At 33.2% G+C, this 25,588-nt stretch overlaps 1 protein-coding gene across 2 annotated transcripts; it reads left to right on the forward strand.

The window, feature by feature from the left end:
• Positions 1-6,575: 6,575 nt before the first annotated feature.
• On the forward strand, positions 6,576-13,849 carry LOC114717245 (sulfhydryl oxidase 2-like). 2 transcript variants are annotated; one of them, XM_028902348.1, is made up of 12 exons: positions 6,576-7,114; positions 8,361-8,385; positions 8,479-8,571; positions 9,184-9,365; positions 9,938-10,007; positions 10,111-10,179; positions 10,269-10,342; positions 10,428-10,578; positions 11,412-11,452; positions 12,484-12,630; positions 12,713-13,192; positions 13,437-13,849. In XM_028902348.1, exons 1-11 carry the CDS (start codon positions 6,885-6,887, stop codon positions 13,179-13,181), a joined length of 1,551 nt encoding a protein of 516 aa, XP_028758181.1. In that variant the 5' UTR covers positions 6,576-6,884; the 3' UTR covers positions 13,182-13,192; positions 13,437-13,849. The 2 variants fall into 2 exon arrangements, with proteins under 2 accessions (XP_028758181.1, XP_028758180.1); XM_028902347.1 differs by having other exon boundaries at positions 12,713-13,849.
• Positions 13,850-25,588: the final 11,739 nt, after the last annotated feature.

A 25,588-nucleotide genomic window follows, 5' to 3' on the forward strand; every position in this document is an offset into this window, starting at 1 on the left:
CTTGTAACCCCACAGACACTTATCGCCTTTTTAAAAATCTTTTAAATCTGAGGTTATAATATAAGCTTAAATTCTTAAAATATAGTACATCCGGTTCTTAATATAAAATTAACCAACCAATTTAAATAAATTAAAAAATTAGTTAAGTTAGTTAATTATTTATAATAAAAGGGTATTGTTTTTTTTAAAATACCCATACTAATAATGTGTCTTAGATATAATTGTCATTTGATGAAATATTTAATATGTGCAACTATTACAAGGACTAACTTGGAAAAAATGAATAAATATGATAGATAAAATATATTAAAATCTTATATTTATAACTAAATCGAATATCAAATTAGCTCTTATATTAAGAATTAGATGTAGTATACTATCTGCAGTTCTTAATATAATAGTTAGTTGACTAGTTTGAGTAAATTAAAAAAGTTTGTTAAATTAGTTATTTGTAATAAATATGTGTTATCTTTCCTAAAATACTTTTGCTAATCATATGTATTAGGTAAAATTATCATTTGGTGGAACTTTTAATATGTGTAATCACTATAAAGACCACTTAAAATAGATAAATAAAGATAAAATAGATTAAAGTTTTATATTTAAAATTAAATTAAATATTAAATAAGCTCTTATATCAAAGATATGAGGTAGTATAATAGTTGTGGGAACAATGTTAAAAAGCGTATATATTAAAAAAAAAGAAAACAAAATAATGAAATGACCAATTGGCTTGTAGTATGTGCAGTATTTTAGCTTTTATGAAAATCTATCATCAAATTACTTGAAACTGAAAACTCATCAAAGATGCGATAATAATAATTTTACCAAAATTTAACAGTAAGCTTCAATAATAACTGATATTTTTAAAAAATAAATACAATTTTCAAGACCACTTAAGTTAGAACTTTTAATAACTGGTCTTTAAAAATGTAATTTTGTCAAAAATTAATGTCAAGATCTCATGAAAATTATACAAACCTCTTGTTATATATACAATGAATTAAATATAATAGCACTTTTTGGTCCAACCCTATATATGTATCGGGATTGCCTGTAATTACCTTCCATTACATGGATTAATAGAGTTAAACAAATCTATACATTTTTTACTTTGTCTAGATAAAATGTAATTTCATTTCATAATTCCTTGATACGTAGGATCAAACAAATGCTTCATCACATTAACATTATATTTCTAATCATTACATTACATTCCTATTATTTCATTCCCACCAAATTGCATGAACTAATTACATCATTTATAAAATCTTATCAAGAAGCTGAGATATGATTGTAATTAAGTTTCAATGATTTTTTGCTGCCCCAATTAAACTTAAGAAGATTAATTCTGTCAAAAAAAAAACTTGGGAAGATTAATTAATCTTGACTAAAAAGAAGAGAACTTTGGAAGATGCCAAGATTATGATTACAAGTTATTTGAGATTGAAACATGTAGTTACTATAACGCTGATGAAAAGTGAGTTAGAGAAATAACAGAGTAAAAATGTTAGGCTTTCTTGAAAAAACACAAAAGAATTAGAGGATTATGCAAAATGAAGCAAGATATAGAGAGATGAGGGCCTGTGTTTGGGAAAAAAACAAGAAGTTGCGTGTTCGTTCTCCTCAATCAGTTTTTTTTTTTAAAAAAAAATGTGATTGCGTGTATCATTAAATTAAAATTAATTAACATCAATATATAAAATCTATTAGGAAGCACGAAACTCCCATACAGTTAATATTAGTTCAATTTGTAATTAAAAAACTAGTGTAATAGTTACGACAATATAATGCATTTGAAATGCGTATTAAAAAAAGATATGCATGATTGCCAACTACTAAACACTTTTACAGTGAAAAAACAGGGGGGGTAAATATGGGATATGAGATGTCATTTATTGATTCACTTGGGAGCTTTCCAAAGTGGAATATACTATAGATTTACGATTATTACCTCTTAATTTGGAAATCCATAATGCCTACCATCCCCCATCAAAGAGCCTTATCTGGCAATCTGTCCATGGCATCGAAATTTCCATTTATCGATTTGCCAGTTTTTTGGGAAAACAAAACACGTCATGATGATTCGGACCACTAACGAACAAGCTAATCCATATCTCACACACACACACAAACAGATATATACCCCTCTGGTCCTATAAAGAAAAGATTTTTTTTAGTTCTATTTATAGGGTATTTAAAGAAATTTTTTTGTATAGATATACTCTTTCAAGTCCAATCCCTTTAAGAAAGTTTAGCTTATATTTTGAAGCGGATGGAGTATAATTTTATCCTTTATTTATTATTGTGTTGATTTTGTTTATATGAGATATAATATATATTAAATAGGGATAAAGTTGAAAAGTTGTTGAATTTTAAATGAAAGTTAATGAAATTTAATGTTTTTCTTGATCTGTATGAAATATGTTAAAAGCAACTTATAAATAGGACCAGATGAGTATATGCGTGTGTGCACGCGCCACTCTGGTACGACAATTAATGACCAGTTTTTATTTTTTATTTTTTACCATATTGAATATAATAAAAAAATAAGTGTGAGACTGAAGTAAACATTTTTATCAATTTAATGTATTTTTGATATATGACAATGAGATGCAAATGACTTATTATACAAATAAGATTAGAGTGGTATTTTCTTTTACTTTATCTTAAGCCATCACTACTCTTGTCATAGATTGAAGATCCAAATTTTGTATTCTTGTAAAAATTCATATACTTGTAAAATTAGATATACCTTATTAACTGCTATACAAAATTTAAAATGATTTATAATATAAATATATAGTATGATTTGCATAACTCTTATATCTCTAGCAAGCAATTTTTTTTGACCAAATTAAACTCAAGATATCATAGACATACATATAAAAGACCGTAACAACATGATCATATATATTATTCTTCCTTAGATAAGTAATTTATTAATAAATATTAAAAAATAGTTAATAGCTAATTTAATTATTTGTAAAAAAGAATGCTGGTTTTTCTAAAACATCCCTGTCAATTATTTGTGTTGAAAGATGAAAGTTATCAATCTTTCGGTAAAAAAACTCCTTTTATATGTGTAATTAATAAGGATATAATAATTTACAAAGTACATAAATTTAAAAAAAAGTAGAGTGAATTGAGGTATTACATCTAAGATCTAAACAAATCCTTCTACTTAGTACTTACATTTAGGTTTTAGTTCGTATATAAATAAATGAGTCATAAACTCATATATAATATACAGAAAACCCCGAATTCTTCATTTTTTTTAATTCACTTTTAATTAGGAATACTTAATTAATAGGGTAATAATATGATATTTGAAAAAGCAAGCACAAGGATGTGAATAATTCTTGGCATAAATCAAAACCACATTAATTGTCCCTCTAAGATTCGTTACGAATCTCATTACGGGGCACACCACCCACACGTGTCACAAAACAATGCATTATTCTCCATCACTAACAAATCTTATCCTCATTAATTTGTTTATAATAATGAATCATGATTCATGGTTAGAAATATTCTTCATCAAAAAGAGAGTTCTTTCTCAATCATTGTGTAAGAGGTTTGAACGATATATATATATATATACACACATAGATGTGTGTGTGTAGACTTAGAGATTATATATAGATATGCTTTTTCTCATCCACTTTAGTGTACAAGTAGCTAGATTGACACGTTTGCCACTCCTAATAATACACTTTTTGTTTGATGAATTGGTGGAAGCCAAGTAGATAAAGTGGATTATTAGACTTTGCAATTCAAATTTACGATAAAACATATATATACATATGTACCCCCTATCCTAAATATACCAGTAGAGATTGACACGTACGTTTGCCCCATTAATTATTGCACACGTGATTCGGGAACCAAGCTCTTAGCCTAAATGGAAACAGCCCATTCTTCAGCTTCATTCATATACAAGGACTGAATTATATTTGACGACCAAGAACAAGGGAGAACTTAATCCTACGATCCATCAACCTCTGTGACCTCTAATTAATTACCTCACCACAGAAGACATATGGCTCATCAACATTCTCTTTAATTAATTAGTCAAGTTCATTTCCATCCGGTCAAGGCAAAGCAACAAAAATAAATTCAAAAGAAAATATGCACATATATATATATATATATATATATTATCTCATTGACTCCTGAGTTCAACCCAAAAGCTAATTCATGAGTAGGATGTACCCAAATAATATTTAAATCTTGTGGGTATCAGGACTTCAAGAGATATGGGACTTATCATTCATCTCATTGCTATTTATATAACTAATTTATGAATATTAAGAAAACTAGTTAATTTTAGTTATTTATAATAAATAAATATTATCTTTTAACTTCTACAATACTCTCATTAATCATATCTATTAGAACTACTATTTGATAAAAACTCTTTAATATATACAATTACTATAAATATTTACTTAGGAGTAATTAAATGGATAAATATTAGAAATAAAGTAAATTGAGATATTATATTTATGATCAAATTGAATTTTCAACTAGTTTTAATACTCCTTCGGTCCTTAATATAGGACCCAATTGTTGAGTTGGTTTTGGTCCTAAATATAAGACCCATTTCTCATATTTATTAATCTTCTCTAAATTACCCCTATGGATACTCTCTCAACCATAATCAAGTAGAAGAGGGAAATGGAGTATTAAGAAAGATGATTATGGTATTTAGGAAAAACGTGTCACATTCTTATAATTAACTAACTTACCTAACTTTCTTAATCTAATCAAATTAGTTAAATGGGTCTTATATTAAGGACCGGAGAAGTACTAAAAATCCAAAATAGTATATACCTTTGCTTTAGTAATGGAGAGCATCTTCAACCCGAGCATGACAATAAAAACATGCTAGCGATGCTTGAGACCATTTACTTAATTCGCCAAGCATTAGTAGGAAACTTATCATTAAATCTTAAATGCTTTCCATAAAAAAGACTCTAATTTGTTCTGCACCCTCCATTTCCAAATAGACTTATATAAACAAAACTGTAGCTATTAGTAAGGTAATAAGTCACTGTATAATCTAGCACACATATCTTTAATTCTTTTTTCTTTGAAAGAGCCAAGTGTGTGTGTGTACATATATATCTCATTAATTGAAAAACTGAACAGAATGCCCATTTCTAATTTGCCATCCCGTTCCCATGTTAATAATATCACTCTGCTGGCAAATAAATTGCCATGGTCTGTATTTATTTATTAATTTTTGGTTAGATATAGGTATCTTCCTATTAGACAATTTTGTCCAAGATACTATTAAGCATTAAATGCTCCTGTATTCATCTTTTTTATTGCCTAGAGTATTCTCCCACTTGAATGATAAGAGACTAGTCTCTCAGGGTATTGTCAGGCGCTGTAGTGAGGACTTCTCCCAATAGTATTTTTTTCATACACATCGTCTTAAGAATCGAACCTAGGACATGATGTTTAACGTGCTCAAGTTCCTTTCACTTAGACCAACACTTGTTGTTTTTTTTTCACACGAGGACTTTTGAGGAGGTCACCTATCCTAGTACTACTCTCGTCCAAGTATGCTTAACTGCGAAGTTCTGATAGGATCCGGTATATTAGTGCTGGTATGATTGTATCCATATTCATTTTATTTCAAGCCTAATCTTCCAAAAAGAGAAATTAATCGGCCCAAAGTAACTACTGAAATTAGTAACAGTCCCGCGGCCCGTCACAAATTATTTTTTTTTTGTAGTAGTGGATAGTTGATGGCCCAAAAACTCACAAAGCTGTTTCTCTTGGGCCAGAATCAAGGTTGTTTAAAATGACTATGAACCCATTTCCCTCGATCCGCTGACCCAGGAACCAAAAGATATGATGGCAAAAAAGAAAACGTGAACCAAAAGATCTTTTATTTTGGTGATAGGAACCATTTTTGATCTCAAATAAATAGTTCAAAAGCTTTACTTTTTGGTGAATAATAGCTCAAAAGTTTTATAGCAATCCTAAACGTAAGTATAAAATTACCAATTACCAAATCACTTAAATATGAGAATATCTGTGTCTTGAAAAAACCTAAAAATAAATTTAATTATAGAATTTATTTTGGTTTTAACTTTTTATCAAATTATTTATATTAGTTTGACTTTTTTTTTAATTTTTAATTTTTATAAATTAGTTAATGCCCATCAAAAGCAAAATAAGTTCTCATCATCAATATTTTTGTACCTTTTTTCCCATGAAAAAAATAATGTTAATCTAGATTTTCATCTTTTAAGTTTATTTTTATTTTGGTTTTGGTTCACAAGTTTTAACTCATAAGTTTTGGTTCTCAATTTTTTTATTTAAAATATTATTTCATATAATTTAATAAAAATTTGGATAATTTTGATTCTTAAGACACAAATATTTGTGATCTAGAATTTGAGGAATTAAAAGTGAAATGAGGAAAAATACTTGAGCCATCAAATATTATATTAACTTTAAAAAAATATGAGAAGAAGCATCCATTGATTTGTCCAGGAGCGGTCAAAAAAGGCAAAAACGAAGTAACGTCGGATGAAATTTCGAAGTTCAACTGTGTTTGGTTTAATGGTATCCGGGTGCAAACTGGATCCTCTGCTTTTGCTTGAAGAAGAAACGTAATTCGCACGCTCTTCTGGTTCAGCTTTCCCTTCCTATGACAAAAGCTTCAAAAGCTACACAAAAAGTTGATAACTAACAAATACTCACAGTAATAGATCCATTTCTCTCTCTTGAGAAAAGCATTTTGAAAAATTTCTCCTTTCTGTCGAATTTTGATCAGTTGACAATCTACTAAACCCTATTACTCGGAGATCGTTTGCCCCTAGGTTTATCCATCCTGTGTTCTGGGTCCGTGGTTAATCATTTCCATGTCTCGGATGTATGTATGTCTCGTTTTGGTTTTGAGCCTGCTTTCTGGGACTGTGACTTCGGCATCTTCCTTATTGGGATCAGCTCGTTCGATCCTTCGGGACGTGAACGATGATAGTAAAAATGGTGATCCTCGAGATTATGCCGTTGATTTGAACGCAACGACTTTCAGTGCAGTTCTGAAGGATACGCCGGCTGCTTTTGCCATTGTCGAATTCTTTGCCCATTGGTTAGTGATTATTTGCGAAACAAAGTTTCAATTTTACGCCTTTTTCATATTTGGTATTATTTTAATTTTTTGTTGGGTATTGAATTTTCTTAATGTTACCTTAGATGTGCTCTAAATTCTACGGGTGCTATTTCTTTGGGTAAGTTGAAGAATGGTAGAACATATGATTGGCAAAATAGATCTGCGAGTAAAATAATGAGATATTTATTCACGTGACAAATAATTGTATTTTTGAAGCCGCAATGAGAACAAGGTGAAGTATTATAATGCATTTTTTATTGTCCTTTGGCTAGCACAGCTTATAGTTTGATGTAAAAGTCATTGGACATGTGGCAAGATATTAAGAAGGGCTAAGGGTTTCTGGCTTTCTTTCACTGAGGTTATTAACAGTAAGGTGAAAGATTAGAGGAAAAAAAGTGGTTAGATAAATGAAAACATCACTTGTGTCTCCGGAAAAGTTGCCATCTTTAAACCATTCACTTCATGTTATCTTCCTCTGCTCCTTTGTAGATTATTTTACTGTTGAGCGATCAGATTCAATTTTTACCACCTAGTCCAACAAAAGATGAAGCATGTAAACCATCCGATTTTTATACCGTTTTCGCATTTCAATACTAAACTACTTTGTATACTTTCAACATGCTTCTGAGATGCTATTGGAATACAGTCTTATGTCTATTAGATGTGCTTACAGGTGAATTTATTTGTAGATTCATAGATCACTGGGTTTTAATTATGGCTTTAAATTTCCCTTTGCTCGCTTCTCCTTTTCCCCCCTCACACATGGACCTACTTTTATGATCTTTTTGTTTTTGGTTTAATCCATCCTTTTCACTTTATTCTACTCCTTGTTGCTGTCTTCCATTTTGCCTTTTCTGAGTGCCCGTTTTATACTATTGCCTTAATCTGTGATACAATGTTGCTTAAGAAAGGAATAACTATTGTAATGATATGATTCTTGAATTTGCTGTGATTTACATGCTCTATGTTTATCCTTGTCCATGTTCCATTTTTGTGTACACTGTAAGTTCCTGATCACATGCTACTACTTGATTATATTAGAGTTTTTTACATTTACTTTGCTAAATTGTGTTTGTTTGCTTGGCTCCATTCGTGTGTAGTAAAGGGAGCAATTATTGTGCTTGATGAGAAAATATTCTTAATTTTTTCTGCAATCCAATTTAAGTTTGCAAGTTCTTTTCTGCTGTGTAAATGGATTTACTTATGTCCTTTACATGTGTGGCAGGTGCCCTGCTTGCAGGAATTATAAGGTATTAATAGCTGAAACATCTAGTTTATCTTTCATGAAGTTTATGTCCATTATTTCAACTCATCACGACCTGCTCTCTGAATAAATATTGCAGCCGCACTATGAAAAGGTTGCCAGGCTCTTTAACGGACCTGATGCAGTGCATCCTGGAATAGTATTAATGGCAAGGGTAGACTGTGCATTGAAGGTATGTGTACAACCTATCTATTACTTTCTTCTCCAGTTGTGGAAGAAAGTTTTACGTGCTTTGAGGCAAAATCATGCGAAAATCTGGGTAGAATGGATTTCTTCTGCTAATGATTAACTGAATAGTTTAATTTGAAAGCATTGGTAAAAGTTTCAAGGATATTTACTCTTAGACTCCGCTAGACTCCACCATAAGTGCGAGCTTTTTGATACTGCTTGATGGAAGGGGGAAAAATAGATAATCCAAAACTCGTGGAAAATTGAAAGGGGTCATTGTTCATAACATGTGATGAAGAAATCATGTTCTGGACTTAAGATGCAATTTTCAAGTCTATTAACTAATGATTTAAGATTACGGAGACATGTAATTGCATTCTGTATAATTCTACCTGAGATGATTGGGTCTTCATTTTAGAATATTGGGAAATGTAAAGCAAATCTAAGATTCCCCCATAAACTGCTTCATCTCCTTCAATTCTGATTTATTCACTGAAAATCTCATTCAATCTCATCCAAAGTAAATTCTTGCTTCTCTAAACATCTGAAACTCAATTTTTTACACTGGCAAAACATGCCTTGGTGATTTGTCCTTTTCACTTCTTTGGCAGCACAGATAAATACTAAACTCTGTGATAAGTTTTCTGTTAGTCATTATCCTCTGCTTCTTTGGGGTCCTCCTTCTAAATTTGTTGCTGGTCATTGGGAGCCAAAACAAGACAAAGTTGATATATGGATGATTGATGACGGGCGCACAGCTGATAGGCTGCTTAATTGGATCAACAAGCAAATGGGCAGGTATGAGGTATACATGCATTATTGCTAATGTAAATCTGTTACCATGCCTACCAGAGGCTTATACTAAAAATATTCTAAAATTTCCTCGTTTACTATTAACCTCTTAACTGTGGCAAGGAGCCTATTTGACTAGAATTAATCACCACATAAGAAATCTCAACATATAGGGAAAGCCATCTAATTGGTGTCAACTGACTGCTGTTTACTAATATATTTTTAGCAAAACGTAGCCATCACCAACATTTAGGGCCTCTTAAGTCATTGAATAATTAATGATGCACCAGAGAGGCTTCTGACTTTTTTTTTTTTTTTTTTTAATTTTGTTTTTAATTAGGGTATGCAATGACATGGGCTGTAGGATAAAAATTAGTCAGAAAGAATTCAAGGCCTGTGAACTAAGAGGTATAAAATTAAACTAAATTAGTTCAAGAGGCTACAAGTTTGCGGTACTTTTCATAGTGCATCTGATGGGACAAACATTTAGTGCCACATATTTTTCTGAAAAATGATGTGAAATTGATCTGTACTAACTTTCTTCTCTATAACTTTCAATATTCTTCTTAATGTTGCAGTTCATTTGGCTTGGATGATCAGAAATTTGAAAATGAGAATCTTTCATCCAATGTGTCAGACCCTGAACAGGTCCTTTGACAATTCAGACATAAATTTGTTTAGATTTAGTTTAATTCTAATTTCCTTTTTATTTTGTTTAAAATATTTACGTGTATGCTATGTATGATGAAAGATTGCCAGAGCTGTCTATGATGTTGAAGAGGCAACTGCCATAGCTTTTGACATCATCTCAGAGCACAAGGTGATGCTTTCCCTATGACTTTCTTCTTAATTGGTTATTTGTTTTGTTTTTGTACGTGGATGGTAGAGCCCATACTCTCTGGTATGCAGATGATAAAGCCCGAAACCCGAGCTACACTCATAAAATTTCTTCAGCTTTTAGTGGCTCATCATCCTTCCAGGAGGTATGACAGACCACCTTTTATCATCCTCTGCATCTCCAGTTTCAGCATGAATTTTTTTTCTTCTATGCTGACTCATTTATTTCAGATGTCGGAAAGGTGCTGCTGAATTACTTGTGAGCTTTGATGACTTCTACCCAGCGGATTTGCAGTCAGCTCATAGTCAGGAAGATGACAGTGGAAATGTTGTGTCAAGGAACTTTCAGATTTGTGGAAAAGATGTGCCTCGTGGGTACTGGGTAGGATTAATAGTTTTTCTTCTGTTCTGTTCGTTGGTGAAGTATTGGATTTTTGTTAATTGTGTGGCGCTGTAAGGGCTGTAAGGGTGTATTTTTGTCTTTGGGTGAAATGAGCCTGTATGTTTTATTTAAATTTTGTGTGGCCTAATGCCGTCATATTCATTTTAACAAGTCTAATTCATTGGAAGTATAACTTGTTAGCTTGGGCTGGATGAGAAGAGAAAATTATTTATAATTTATATTTATATTTATACTCTTTGTTTATCATACTATACATGCAGGAGTATTATCGTCGATAGAAGTGTTTGAACAACTGGTGTATTATCTGATATTACCATATTGCTGAGATTTTGTACTTGAGATTCCTTTGATATTTGCATTTTTTTCCTTAAGGTTTGCTGATGAATATTCTTATTATCAGTCTTAAGAGATTACCCTTGATTATTACGATTGTTGTTAGTTAAATTGTTTGAGTTGATTTATTGTTTTACTTATTTTATGTTTACATTATGCGTTGGTGACGTACTATTGTCTGGATTACAACATATGCCTATGGGTAGAATGCTGTTGGTTATGCTGTCTGATATGTGAAATTGCTGCTCTTGTTTTTGTTAACATTGCAAGATTTGCCGAAATCTTGCTTATTAAGCCCCAGAGGACCTTGGATCTTATTTAGTCAGTTTTTATTTTCGCTGTTGCTTGCCCCCTTCTATAACTCATTTTAATTTTAATTTATATTTTTTTAATGATTTTGTGCTTGTAAATTGAAGTTTGATTGTCTTCAGACTGAGGACGTTCCTGATCTTTGGTTTACTTTGATTGTTCTTCTGTAGATGTTCTGCCGCGGCAGCAAGAATGATACGAGGGGCTTTAGGTACTGCTTTGCCATGTATACTCATATTTATGTTTTGGCTTCCATATTGAGTCAGGATATTTAACTATCCTTGTTTTCATCCAAAAGTAAGCTGGAATTTTGTACAGTAGCTGTACTCTTCTGATTGAACAGGACCTTTTGGTAAATGGTTTGTTGAAAGAAACATGACCTTAAGTTTCACTACCTCTGACATTACTGCGTCCATACCCAAGGGGTGATACAAAACATGATAGTGTGTGTGTGTGTGTTCAGATTTTATTTTCACAGCTGATTTATTTATATTCAAAAATTGCAAATATTTATCTATATAATCTGTTGTCATCACTTGTGAGTGGATGATAAACTGTGAGTGAAACTAACTTTGCTATTAAATGCATTTATTTATATGGAATATAATAAAAAAAAAAAGGAAGAATAATGTAAATATAGGCATTTCAACTTTAAGCCTCTCAGCCTTCGAGAACCTTTTGCCCGCCCCTTTCCCCTCCTTTTTCTGGGTGACGTCCATCCCTTGTTAACAGGATGCCGAATTACATATATCCTTTGCCACATGGCATGCTCCCGTCAGTTTAAAAGTAAATAGTGGTGTTATTTTGTAGAAAAAGAAGTGGAGTGCAAATGACTATGAATAGTAGTATATGTATTTTTCTCAAAATAAATTCTTCTTTTTTCTGATCAAGCTTAATCCTTTTTGAATGAATTAGGCGGTACACCGCAGTCATCTCATTCTTTTTTCTTTCTAACCTTTGTTGGGAAAGGCCCTGGGGGGGGGCTACATATCAGGGTGGAGAAGCTCTTTGCCTGTCTACTTTGTTTGTTGATGACTACTCTATAGGGAAGCTAGCTGATGTGTTTGTACTAAGGATTTTAGTAGTTGTGGTGATGATACTATTATGCGTGTTTCAAAATAATATGTATCGGGCGGCTTCACCCTGCTCTTCAATCTTGGACTCTGCAGAGCATGACAAAGCATATCACAACATCTTTGAATGGGATGCCTTGTCTTATCATTCTTGTGTTCTCTTTCTCAGCTGCGGCTTATGGGTTCTCCTGCATTCGCTTTCAGTGAGAATCGAGGATGGAGAAAGTCAGTTTACATTTAATGCTACATGTGATTTTGTTCACAACTTTTTCATCTGTGAGGAATGTCGACAGCATTTTTACAAGATGTGTTTAAGGTAAATTGAATTGAGACTACGTTTCTGTGTCATAATTTAAACTCATGAATTTCCTTTATCTTGGACAATGCTTAATTTTCAGTGCTAGTCCAATCAACAAAGCTCGTGACTTTGCTCTCTGGTTGTGGAGTGCTCATAATATGGTTAATGAAAGGTTGATGAAAGAAGAGGCATCTCTGGGAACAGGTGATCCAAAATTTCCAAAGATGGTATGGCCTCCAAAGAAGCTCTGTCCTACTTGTTACCAAGACCTTGGCCGGAGGACCAACAGAATTGAATGGAACAAGGACGAGGTCTACAAGCTTTTGACTCAATACTATGGAGAAAAGCTTGCATCTCTATATAAGAACAAGGGCATAGCTGGAAATGACGGAACCGAAGGGGCTGTTGAAGATTTAATAGCATCAAGTAATGCACTTGTGGTGCCTGTGGGAGCTGCATTGGCAATTGCTATTGCTAGCTGTGGTTTTGGAGCACTTGCATGCTACTGGCGTTCCCAACAAAAGAGTCGGAAGTATTTTCACCAACTACACTCTTTAAAGAACATATGATGATTAGGAGGGTAATGAATTCTTTCAAACTTCCTCAAGTCACAGTATTTTAACATTGATGTATTACAATCAGGGGGGTTAATATATTTTCATAATTTTGATTGAGAGTAGGCTTCTAGGGATCAAATTCATGACTTACTGGTTATGAAAGCTTTGATACTATACGAAACCACTTAATCATGGATGTTCCAGAACCATGTCAGTGGCAATTTAGGAGATGATTTGAGTTTCTCTTTTAATGTTTTCATGTTTCAAGCCAAAGGGGAAATAGAAGTAGAATTAGCTGAGAAGAATACAGAGGAATACAGACAAGGCGAATATCGGTTTTGTTCAACCCAAATTATGGTCACTTGCTCCCAAGAGAATGGCCAAGTTCCTTTTTGAGATGTACAGAATATGATTCTTAGCTGCTTACATTTCGACTAGATTATTATTGATCATGGATCTTATTTTCACTAGCTTTATTTGGGCAATGGTCACTTCTAGTTCAACTTGGAAAAATTTGGGATGAAAGGAGTATCAAGGTGTGAAATTTTTGTGAAGATTAGTTTCTGATTTCCCTTTCATGATCAAAAGCAACTTGCATAAGTTAAGAGGAGGGGTTTACATTCTTGATGGTTCATTTTTATACCTGACACTCGAATGAATTAATATCAGCCTTCTTGTCATTGGTATTGCTCATATTCCTTCCTTCTTTTCTTGTAATTTATTACTCCTGCGGTTCTTAATATAGGAGATAATTAGGGAATTAATGTTGGTCTTTTACATAAGATATATTTTATATACTTATTAATTTTTTTTTCAAATCAACTTTGTTCTTCCAACAACAATCAAGTGGGGGGGGGGAGGAAGAGAGAGAGCGAAAAAATTAAGGAAGATGTTTGAAGTGTTTTAAAAAAAACATATATTAACTAATTTGTTTAGGGTGTTTTTAGAAGAAAAATATATATCATATTAACTAATTTATTTAATGTTTTTAACTTACTCAAATTAACTAATAGGTTAATACAAATTTTCGTCCCTCAAATTTAGGTCCAATTTGGTATTGGTCTCTGAAATTTAAAACGTGTGGTATTGGTCTCCGAAATTATATTTGTTTCAGATCGTTGGTCCCTGGCATCTTAGTACCGTTAAATTTTGTTGACGTGGCGTTAACATCGTTAAACTGATGAGTTGGCATATGACCTGGACATGATATTGGTCTCTCAAATTTGGGGCCATTTTGGTGTTGGTCCCTGAAATTTAAAACTGATGGTATTTGTCTCTCAAATTATATCTGTTTCTGGCCTTTGGTCCTTGATAGCTTTAGGCCCTCCTCTTTTTATCTGTTCCTGTAGAACCCTCTGCTTTGCTGTTATTTGGTCTCAGCGGCTCTGGTGGCTTACTGGTCGTGCTTGCCTTTTTGTTGGAGTTGCCGGTGAGGTTCTTGTTGCTTCTTCTTAAGCTTCTTACTCTGGTAATGGGCTTCTCTTTTTTCTTGGGAGGTTCATCATCGTTTGTACTAGAAGAAGATGGCTTCAATGGGAGTGGTTTTGTATCTGAAGCCGGCTTCTTCTTCTCATGAACTGTTAAGTCACCTTTTTGGCCAAAGGTAGTAGAGGAGGTAGAAGGTTTAGCTGAGAATGCACTGCGTTTCCTCCACACTAATATAGGAGCAGAAGCTTTGTGTTTTGACAAAAGTGAATCCTAGATTGCATAGATTCTCTTCGACCATAGCCTTCCATTGCTCATGCCACATCATCAAGTTTTAGTTGCCAAGTCAAATGCCATATTATAGGTTAACAAAGTTAGAGCCAACTCAGACAAATTTGACAGCGTAAAGCTATCACGAACCAACGGCCATAAACAGATATAATTTGAGGGACCAATACCATCTATTTTAAATTTCAGGGACCAATACCAAAATGGCCTCAAATTTGAGGGACCAATACCATGTCCAAGTCATATGCCACCTATATGCCAACTCATCGGTTAACGGTGTTAATACCACGTCAGCAAAATTTAACGGTGCCAAGATGCTAGGGACTAACGGTCTGAAACGGACATAATTTGAGGGACCAATACTACACGTTTTAAATTTCAGGGACCAATACCAAATTGGGCCTAAATTTGAGGGACCAAAATTTGTATTAACCCTTAACTAATTAAGTCTTATATTAAAAATTGAAAGAATATTATATTACTCAATTGATCTAATTTACTAAGGGCCTGTTTGGTTCCATTGCACATGCATTAGGAATGCATTGCATTGTAATGCAATATATAACGCATGCAATCTTGATCACCGTGTTTTTGTTTGGTATCGTATTAAAGGGATGGGAAAAAAATTAATTTTTCAATTAACTTAAATGTAAATATATGTGAAATGAGCAAAATGCCACCAAAGGAAACTTTTCCCCTTATCCATTTAGTATGCCTCGATCTCCACCAATCACCATGATTGTAGATTTCAAGAGACCAACCATTTAACTATTCCTGTAAACCTTCAAGAGTTCCTCTGCCTACGCCATTAGCATCATCTATAACCAGTTTTCCATTTGACCCACGACAGTTGCGTTTTTCACTTGGAATTAAATCCATTGAGCGCTTGATCCAATCAAATAATAATCCTAAGAAAATATGCTGAGTCAAATTTAAAACCACAAACCTAGATCATTGAGCGAATAAGCGAATTCATGAAATCAAACCATGATTTAAAACTAGACGAACATGATGATGGGAAACCCACAATGAAGTAGCAGGGAAGAATACTCCAGTATATGCGTTTTGATAAACAATAAATAGCATGTCTACTCAACAAAGAAGACCACTGATGGATGAAGGGGAGGTAAGGAAGGAAGACGTGTGGCCAATAATGATGGTTGATAATACTTATTGAGGGTAAATGTTGTCTTTTCATCTAGGTTATTAAGGGTAAAATTGTCATTTTATAAAGAATTACATACATGCAATAAGTATTCATAGAGATCCCCCTATGAATAGATATTACCAAAAAATGTGCAATCTTCTTTACTAATGCAATCTTGATTACCATCAATAAGACCAACCAAACAAGTTATTTATAGTAATGTAATAAAGATTACCATTACACACCTGTAATAGGGTTAAACCAAACGGGTCCTAAGTGGTTCTTATATTTAGGATTATTTTTAGAACTGGAGGAGTATATTACTTTGTTACGATTAACTTGAAAGTTGATAGCAAGGATATTATCATCATTTTTGGGAAGTGAATCTCGCTATTAGGAATGTAACCCCTAAAGTAATTGAAAAGCATTCACATCTGCATGCAAGGCTTCTAATGCCATGAATTATGATCACCGTTTCATGCACCATTTTTTTTTTTAATTAAACTTCATCCTCATCACGGCTTATCCCGCACTGTACTCATTTCCCCTGAGATCTCATCTCTTCTTCCAGATCCATGTTCAGTATAGAAACATCAACTTCTGCGTCCTTCACAGAAGAAGATGCTGCCGCCATTGACTGGTTTCGGTTTTCCAGTTCAGCTTCTAGAGTGGACTCAATAAGCAGCCCATCCTGCACATGCAGAACGAAGTGGTCCCTCATAGTCGAACTTTGCACTCACCTTATCCAACCTTTTAAGTACTCCTCCAGTTCTAAATACAAGACTCATTTTATAGTGCAATTTAGGACCGGAGTAGTATATTCCTTTGATCCTATTTATATGATACTCTCAACATATTTTACAAAAATTTAAAAAAATTAAACCGCATTAAATATTTTTTAAAATATAATAACTTTTTAATATTATCCATGTCTAATATATATTTTTTTAAAAATAATTATCTATACTATAATAAATAAAAGATAAAATAGTATATTTATATTAAAAATTTAATGAGTTGATTTATAAATAGGATTAAAAAATTTTTTTCTCAAAACACAAAAAGACAAAAACATAACCATGTCAGCAACACCGAGAAGCATAGGACAATCGTCTTTTCTGCTCACAAAAGGAAACGACCTTTTAAACTTTAGAGATAGTCCAATTTTAAAATGAAGAAAGATTCCAAAAAAAAAAAAAAAAACCACTATAGCACAGTTAATAGATCTGAACGAGGATATATTAAAAAAGCGACGAAAACGACAAAACGAATTGAAGAAGTAAAAAGCGATTCATTGGTAAGCTCACGTGAAAAATGATTATGAATTTGTTGTTTGATATGGATGTCTGACAAAACTAATTTTTATAAATTTAAATTAGGATAAAAGTGAGTTGGTATAATATAATTTATGTTTAAATTAACGTGTATAAACAAGTTGACAAATTAAAATGACTAAAAAAAATTAAAATGACTAAAAAAGACACAAGTTTTGTTAAATAAGATATATTTATAATATATGTATATAACGTGATAATCCTAAGAGAGACATTAAAATTAAAATTATAAAAAATAAAAATAGTTAATGTATTATAGGAAAATCTTTGTTCTCTGCATACAAAGGCTTTCACAGACAATTCACAAAGCAGTTCAAGAGAAGAAATGAGAAACCATCAAACTTGGCAGAGGTGGTCCCCCCTTCTCTCACTTTTTTTTTTGCAGATGATCTCATTCCGGGCCAAATTCAACTGATACAATCAATCCTCTCAAATTTTTGCGCTGCTTCCGGCCAAGTTGGTAGTCATAACAAAACCAGAATACATTTCTCTCGGAATGTAGGAAGAGGGCAAGCTGAAGCGTTCTGTCATACCCTTCAATTTCAGAAGACCTCACACTTGGGCAAGTACCCTAGAGTGCCACTTTTGCATTCAGGAATGTCAAAAGACACTTATCTCTACCTTTTTGACAAGGTACAACTAAAGTTAACCAATTGGAAAGCTAAGTCTCTTTCTTTGGCTGGACGGCTTACATTAGCAAAGACTGTTTTGAGCACTATACCTTACTGTGCCATGCAAACATCTCTTATTCTAGCATCATGCCGATAGACCATTGAGAAAACAATTCGCAAATTCATTTGGGGCTCTACCAGTGAATCCAGAAAAAAGCTGAGTTTAGTAAAGTGGAAGGACAAGTGCACACCTCTAAAATATGAAGGTACCGGGATCCGAAATCTACAAGGGCAGAACAACACTTTCTTGGCTAAGCTTGCTTTCAATCTTATTAGCAAGGCTTACCAACTCTGGGTCCAAGTCTTTAAAGCCAAATATAAATGGGGACCCGGTACTAACTATGAGTTCAAAACCAAGACTGCCTCACACACTTGGCGTAGCATAGCAAAAGTCTGGCCGCAAACTGAATTGAATGTTGCATGGAAACTCAGGGAATGGACACACCATTTGTTTCTGGGAAGATAATTGGGAGGGAGATATGGGGCCACTTAAATTCCTCTCATTTGTTGATGTTCCTGACTTTGACTTGCACAAAACCATCGCTGACTTCATCACGACCTCGGGGCAATGGGCATGGGACAAATTCTACCATCTCCTTCCTCCAGCAATCAACTTGCAAATCGCTGCCACCTCTTCTCCAAGTGCAGTTGCTACCACGGATACTTGCTTTTGGAATCTCACCTCTAATGGCAACTTCTCTGTCTCAACTGCTTATCACGAAGATCAAGGAATATGTACAAATGAGCAAAGCATGAATTGGTCTTGGATTTGGAAATGGTCAGGATTACAACAAATCAGAACATTCTTATGGCTGGCCACAAAAAATCGTCTCCTCACCAATGAGAAACGAAGCAGACGGGGTATGGCCACTGAAGGAACTTGCATACTATGCCATGCAGATCTAGGAAACTTAGAACACATCCTTCGATGTTGTCCCGCTGCCTACACCTGCTGGAGGAAAGCCATTCCACAGTCACGCGTTCAAGATTTTTTTCAAAAGCCCTTCCAAGACTGGCTTCTTTGGAACCTCAATCCAAGGTGCATGGGCACTCACTGGCGTCTCTTCTTTGGCACACTTTGTTGGAAATTATGGCATAACAGGAATGAATCCTCTACACCTGAGGATATTATTATCTCTGTTTGCACTCTTGTCAATCACACAACTAATGCCAGGGAACTCCTTAGTTCTATAGAGTTCATAGCTTAGTTGTTGTGCCTTTGTAAGCCGTTGTACATTTTGTTAATATATTCATTTCCATTCAATTTTTTTTTTTGAAAATACTAAAATTACTTAAATTTTATGGAAAATTTAATTTGTAAAATGATCTAAATCATAGTACTAGACATTGGTACTTTGTATTTACAAAATTTGCAGTATACTAATATTCTATTTGTATAAGAGTTTATGAACTTTTCTTTTTAAACTAAACTAAGTGGACTCCATTTTGTTTTTTTAACCTTATATGTGTTACTCTCTCTCCACTGCAACAATTAACTTTTTTTTTTCTAAATCGCCTAGAGAGAGTTTCTCTCTTAACATACGATGGGATCAAAAGCTCATTTCTGTAAAAGCCATGTCAAACCGGGGCAAACTCTCAAATAATTTCCCAACCCACGTTTCGTGCTTTCTAATGCACGTTTTGCACTCTGAACGACAATCCAAACACGCTGTATGTAGTTAAAGAAGTAAGATATCTTTTTGGCCCAAAAAAAGAAGAAGGAAGAAGTAAAGTATTTTCACGTAAAGTGAGGTTGAGGGAGACCCCACCTTTTCTTTTGTTTTTTTTTAAAGAAAATAAGACAAAATAATATTAAGAAATCAAGAGTTTACATAACACAATAAATTAAAGTGCAAATTGAATTGCTAACAAATTTAAGAAAAGAAGATAAAGACACAATTTTAAGACATGTGTGTGAAAAATTCTAAAGTAATTACAAAATTTCCAGGCCACAAAAATTTACGAATTAAGGATTTTTAAACACAATATACGGATTATAATGGCTTGGGGCTTGGTAGGAGGGAAAAAGTCTCCCTCGGAAAGGCAACTCCCCCTCAAATGATGGAGGACGCCTTGCTCCATAAGAGTATAACACGGGATACTTATCACTATATTGAGGAGAAAATTCAGAATAAACTCTCAGGTTGGAAAAATAAAGCACTAGCACTGGCAGGACGAATAGCACAGTTGGTTCTACCCACAACACCAGTGTATGCCATGCAAACCACCCGCTTGCCAAAATCCTGTTGCGCCAGAATTCAAACGCTGATCAAGAACTTCATTTGGGCCACTAATGAGCAGCATAAAAGGGTCCATTTGATCAAGTGGGAAACCATGTGTCAACCGAAAAGATGTGGCGGCTGCGGTATTAAAGACCTTGAACACCAGAATTCGGCTTTCCTACCAAAGCTTGCTTATAAATTAATCTCGCAACCTGATCTTCTTTGGGTTAGGATTATGAAAGCCAAATATGGAGGGAGCAGCCAGGGACGAGACACCAGCAAACAAAGAATGGATCTTATCTCTGGAAAAACATTATCAACCTATGGGAAGATTTGCAGATGGGTCTAAAATGGAAAATTGGTGATGGCAAGCAAGCTCGGTTTTGGAAGGACCATTGGGTGGGAGACTTGGGACCTTTGAAGAATCTTTCCTACACCCCAATCCCTGAAGATCAGCTCAAGAAGCCGGCTAGCGAATTCATTGATGCAAATGGAATCTGGAGATGGAATGAATTTGAGTGTTTGCTGCCACAGGACATTCTACAACAGATTGCACAAATCCAAGTGTCACGTATGGCTGATGTAACAGATAAATGCACCTGGAACTTCACAGCAAAGCAAGACCATACTGTCTCCTCAGGTTATGAGTCGATTATGATGAGAAATTGGAATGATGAGAATCCGCAGTGGGACCTTGTTTGGAAATGGCCAGCAGCTCAACGGGTCCGAACTTTTTTATGGTTTGTAATGAGTAATAAACTGCTCACTAATAGTGCTAGAGCTAGAAGACATATGACTGACAGCGATATGTGTGAAATCTGTAACGAAGGCACGGAAGATATCAACCATGTTTTAAGATGCTGCCCACTCGCCACCTCCTGCTGGAATCTTATAGTACCAAACCACCTTCAAAGCTGCTTTTACAATTGTCCCTTTGATATTTGGTTAAAAATCAATCTGAGACCCAGAAGCACAAATCCTTCGTGGTGCATCCTTTTTGGGATCTTATGTTGGAAACTTTGGGAGGCAAGAAACCGCAAGTTATTCTGCAATGAAGCTACTCAAGCTTATCGTTTGGTGAATGTAGTGATTGCCCTTAGTGAACGTACTGCTAGAGCAAAGGATATCTATAATGCAATACGTTTAGGCTAGCCCTTAACTCTTTTGTAATGCCCCCTTGTAATCTCTTGTACATATTTCTTCTTTAATGAAATCCTCCTTCACTCAAAAAAAAAAAAATCTGATGGAAAGGGAGAGATCTCGTTAGAAGGATTTGAATTTTGACAAGATTATCTCTCTCTCTCTCTTCAAAACTATTCTGATCTTAAATCTATGTTTCACAATTTAACAATTTTCTACGAACCATTTAAAGATATTTCATGTCACTTATAAATAAAATTTAAAAAAAAAAACTCTACTATTGCCACACACACAAAAAAAGGATAAAAATGTCTACAGAGAGGAGTAATTTCACATGGTTAATTATGTTATTACCAATGATTATCTTAAACACTACGAAGATATTACCTTGTGAAATCTTACGTGCTTGTTCGCGTCTATATGAGTTTTTACATTTTATATTTGAAGCATGATCTCCGATCCGTCTTTCTTTTCTTTTTTATTTTTTTTGTAATGATCCTCGTTCTCAAAAGATACTTGTAACCGCAGTGACATGGAAGTATCACGTATACATGATCGCATTTCAATATAAAGGACACAACGAAGAGAACAGGAGAATAATCCTTTAATTCTCTTCGCGCTCAATATTTAACAATTTATCAGGAAAAAATTTACTAATACAGGACTACAGGAGGCACACGTAGAAAACATATTTTAATATTTATTTATATTAACAATAATAATATATTTTTTAAACCACTAAGTATGTGCTAACTATTGATTTTTTTCCGCCTGACAATGGCCCATGTGTTGTAGGCACGCGAAAGACATGATTTTTTTCTTGAAAATATCTCTCTTTGCCTTCTAAATAGAAGTAAACCAATAGTATGGAACACCACAATAAAGATGAACACAAAATCCAATGAAACTTAATAGAAGAAAATGAACTAGATGATTAAAAGCCTGTTTAGAATAATTTATAAGTAATTTGTTAATTATAATTTACTGAATGTGAAATAAGTATGCGAGAAGAATTTTTCTCATCTTATATAAAATGTGAAAATGTGCTTATGAATACTTAAAATCTAACTCATTATAATTACTATTATGGAATACCAAAAGTTTCGTGAGAAAGTACAACTTTTGCGCCGATTGCCTCTCCCCCCCCTCTATGTGTGTGTGGGCCCCTGCGGTCAAAGATGCGGCGACCCAGGTTGTAGCTCCGTGACGGTGGTTGGTTCAGCGATTGTGGCCGGAGAAGCAGTGAATACGGTGGCCGGAGCAGCCGTGAGTTTGGTTGGAGGATTGTTGGCGGTGATGGGAGCAGCTGGTTGGAAGGGAAGGAAGCTGAGGACTTCATAGCTAATACCGAAGAACTGAAGGAACTAATTGACAAAGCGACCGAAATTGGCGGCTACAAATGTATATTATGGTTATTTCTGGTTCAGTTTATGTAAATGTCAAATAAATTAGATTGGGAATCCTTTATATTTTGTTTTTCCCCCTTGCTATCGCCTAATACGATGTTGGTTAACTATGGATTAGTTACCAATGAATGTCTTTTAATTTTACGAATATTATCACTTTGTGAATATTTCTTTGGTGGTCTAAAGATACTTCAAATTAAACTGCAGTGACATGCGTGTATAGATCGCGAAATCCAATTAATTAGAATTCGAATATTGAGCTAAAATTATAATGAACAATGCCATATACTTATCATAATTTGAACTTATAACAGAAACTTGAAGATTACAAAATTAATTGAATTGTTACTTATGTAATGTTGTAGGTAACTCCACTGATACGTGCTCGTTCTTTACCTTTTTTTTCCCTCTTAATGTGAAATGGGAATTATAATCTATATAAATGAACTTCTAACTACAAGTTAACATTACTATTTTTTAATTTATTCTTGGAATCTTCTGATATCAAAAACATATTGCCAAACATAGTAATGGATTATGGTAGAATATATTTTTGATGAAACTGACCGCGGGAGAGTTTTAATTAGTTTTTGTTTCAGATTTTCAATTAGTAAAAATAATTAACAAAAGAAATAAAGTAAGACCTCCACTTGTGATGGCTCATTGTGAGAATAACGTGTAATCAATATTTGTTTAGTAAGATTGTCAGTGTAATTAGATGCTTCAATCTTTTAATTATTGTCCGATATTCTTATTTAAGAGAACTATACTTTTAAAAAATATATACTCCTTGGGGTCTTAATGTATGAGATAATTTGAGAGTTGATGCTAGTCCTATATATAAGATTTATTTCACATGTTTATCAATTTTTTCCCCAAGCTAACTCTACTGATATTCCCTCAACAATAATCAAGTAGGAGAGGGAATGAGAAAATTAAAAAAGATGATTATGGTGCTTTAGAAAAAAAATACTATATTAACTAATTTAACTAACATCTTTAATTTATTCAAATTAGTTAATTAGGTGTTACATTAAGTATTGGAGGAATACATCAACAAATACATTGAACCTAATGCATGTCATGGATATACACAAGATCAATTTTAATTTACATAAAAACATAATCATAACTTTTCCCTTTGTTGGGCCCCCGGGGGGGGGAATCACAATCAATTTCTCCCAAATGATCAATAGTAAAACGAAAGTAGGAGATATTGCACAAATAATGGAAAATGAAGTAATTCTATTAAGTACTATTAATTGAACTTTTGCAAGTATCTCTATAATCGTAATCATATCCATAAAGTCTCATTCAGAGCATATGTAATATCCTAAAAAAAAAAAAAAGTAATTGAAAAATAATATAAGATAATATAATATAATATAATAATATTATTAATAAAAAAAAAAAAGAAAGTCAACTTTCCACCGAAATTGGTGGAAAGTTGGGGAGGGGGGCGGTGGAAAGTTGGGGGGTTGGGTTGAAAAACCCCTCCCCCCAATAAATGAGCAGGGGGTGTTAAATACACCCCCAACAATTGATTCTTTCCCCCACGGCAGGCGCAAGAGAGAGAGAAAGAGAAGAAGAAAAGAGAGAGAGAGAGGGCCGAAGTGTGTGAGCGAGAGAATCATACCGGTGAAGCAGAGGGCAAGCTTTGAAGATATTTTAGGTACATAAAATTATCTCTTTTCATCAAACTTTCTTCATAAATATTTCATATATATTTTATGCTTCCTAATAGTAGTATTATCATAGTGATTAGAGAAAATTTTGAGACTTGTATATGATTTAACTATTGAGTTTTGACAAAAGATGACTATAGAAATTTAGAAGTAAATGAGTTGTTAATTTTAATCGGTTTAGATTTCTCTATTTGTTGGTTTTTAGTATTTAAATAATTTTTCTAGTTGAAAAATCTGTTATATATGATTTATATTATATTTTTACCGATTAAATTTAAGTTAAATAATTTATTTGGATTGTTTGATATATTATTAAGATTTTAATCGGTTTGGATTGGTCCATTTGTTGGTTTTAGTGCTTAAATGGATTTTTCTAGTTGAAAAATATGTGATATATGATTTATATCATATTTTACCGATTAAAATTAAGTTGAATAATTTAATTGAGGTGTTTAACATATTATTAAGATTTTAATCGGTTTATTTTTATTTATTGGGTGACTGGAGGTTTTAAAATAATTATTGTAGCTAAAAAGTTTATTATTTATGGAAATATATATATGGTAGTTATACCATTAAAGTTTTGATTAGATTATTTATTTATAAATATTTGAAATATTATTGAATTTTTGATAGTTTGATTTTGAGGTTTAAACTTAAATGAGGATTTTTAGAGTTTATAATATAATAATTTTATATTTAGAAATTGTTGAAAATCCTTTTTATTAAGGTAAATAATTTGGAGGTGGTAAATAAATAATTTGGGGTTGTTAGAAATTTTAAATTGTTGCTAAAATACTTAATAATTTTTAGGTTATGAGAGTTGCGGGAATTTAGAGTAAAAATGTAAATAATATAGAGAAGTTTAATTAATTAATTAATTAGTTTATATTAATATGTGGTTATATTAATTGTGTAGATTAATTATTGGTTGAGCAAAGGATTGACCTTGTGGTAATCCTTAGTATTACCTTGGCGAGAGGTAACCACTTTCCACTTGTTATATGTGCTAATATGTTGTTTGTGAGTATTTTGCTATTTTTAGAATAATATTTGATATTTGGAACTTGAATAGATATGTTATATCTTTTGAGCTATGAA

The sequence above is a fragment of the Neltuma alba genome, unplaced genomic scaffold (genome assembly GCF_004799145.2).
Source record: "Neltuma alba isolate B1F8T4 unplaced genomic scaffold, ASM479914v2 tig00011720_pilon, whole genome shotgun sequence".
In the NCBI taxonomy this organism is placed as follows: domain Eukaryota; kingdom Viridiplantae; phylum Streptophyta; class Magnoliopsida; order Fabales; family Fabaceae; genus Neltuma; species Neltuma alba.

Excerpts from the sequence above, each read along its gene's own strand:
- LOC114717245 (XM_028902347.1), top strand. The coding sequence starts at position 6,885 with ATGTCTCGGATGTATGTATGTCTCGTTTTGGTTTTGAGCCTGCTTTCT. Across the intron at positions 7,115-8,360 it reads GTCGAATTCTTTGCCCATTG|GTGCCCTGCTTGCAGGAATT; the intron begins GTTAGTGATTAT and ends CATGTGTGGCAG. Across the intron at positions 10,343-10,427 it reads GCTCATCATCCTTCCAGGAG|ATGTCGGAAAGGTGCTGCTG; the intron begins GTATGACAGACC and ends CATTTATTTCAG.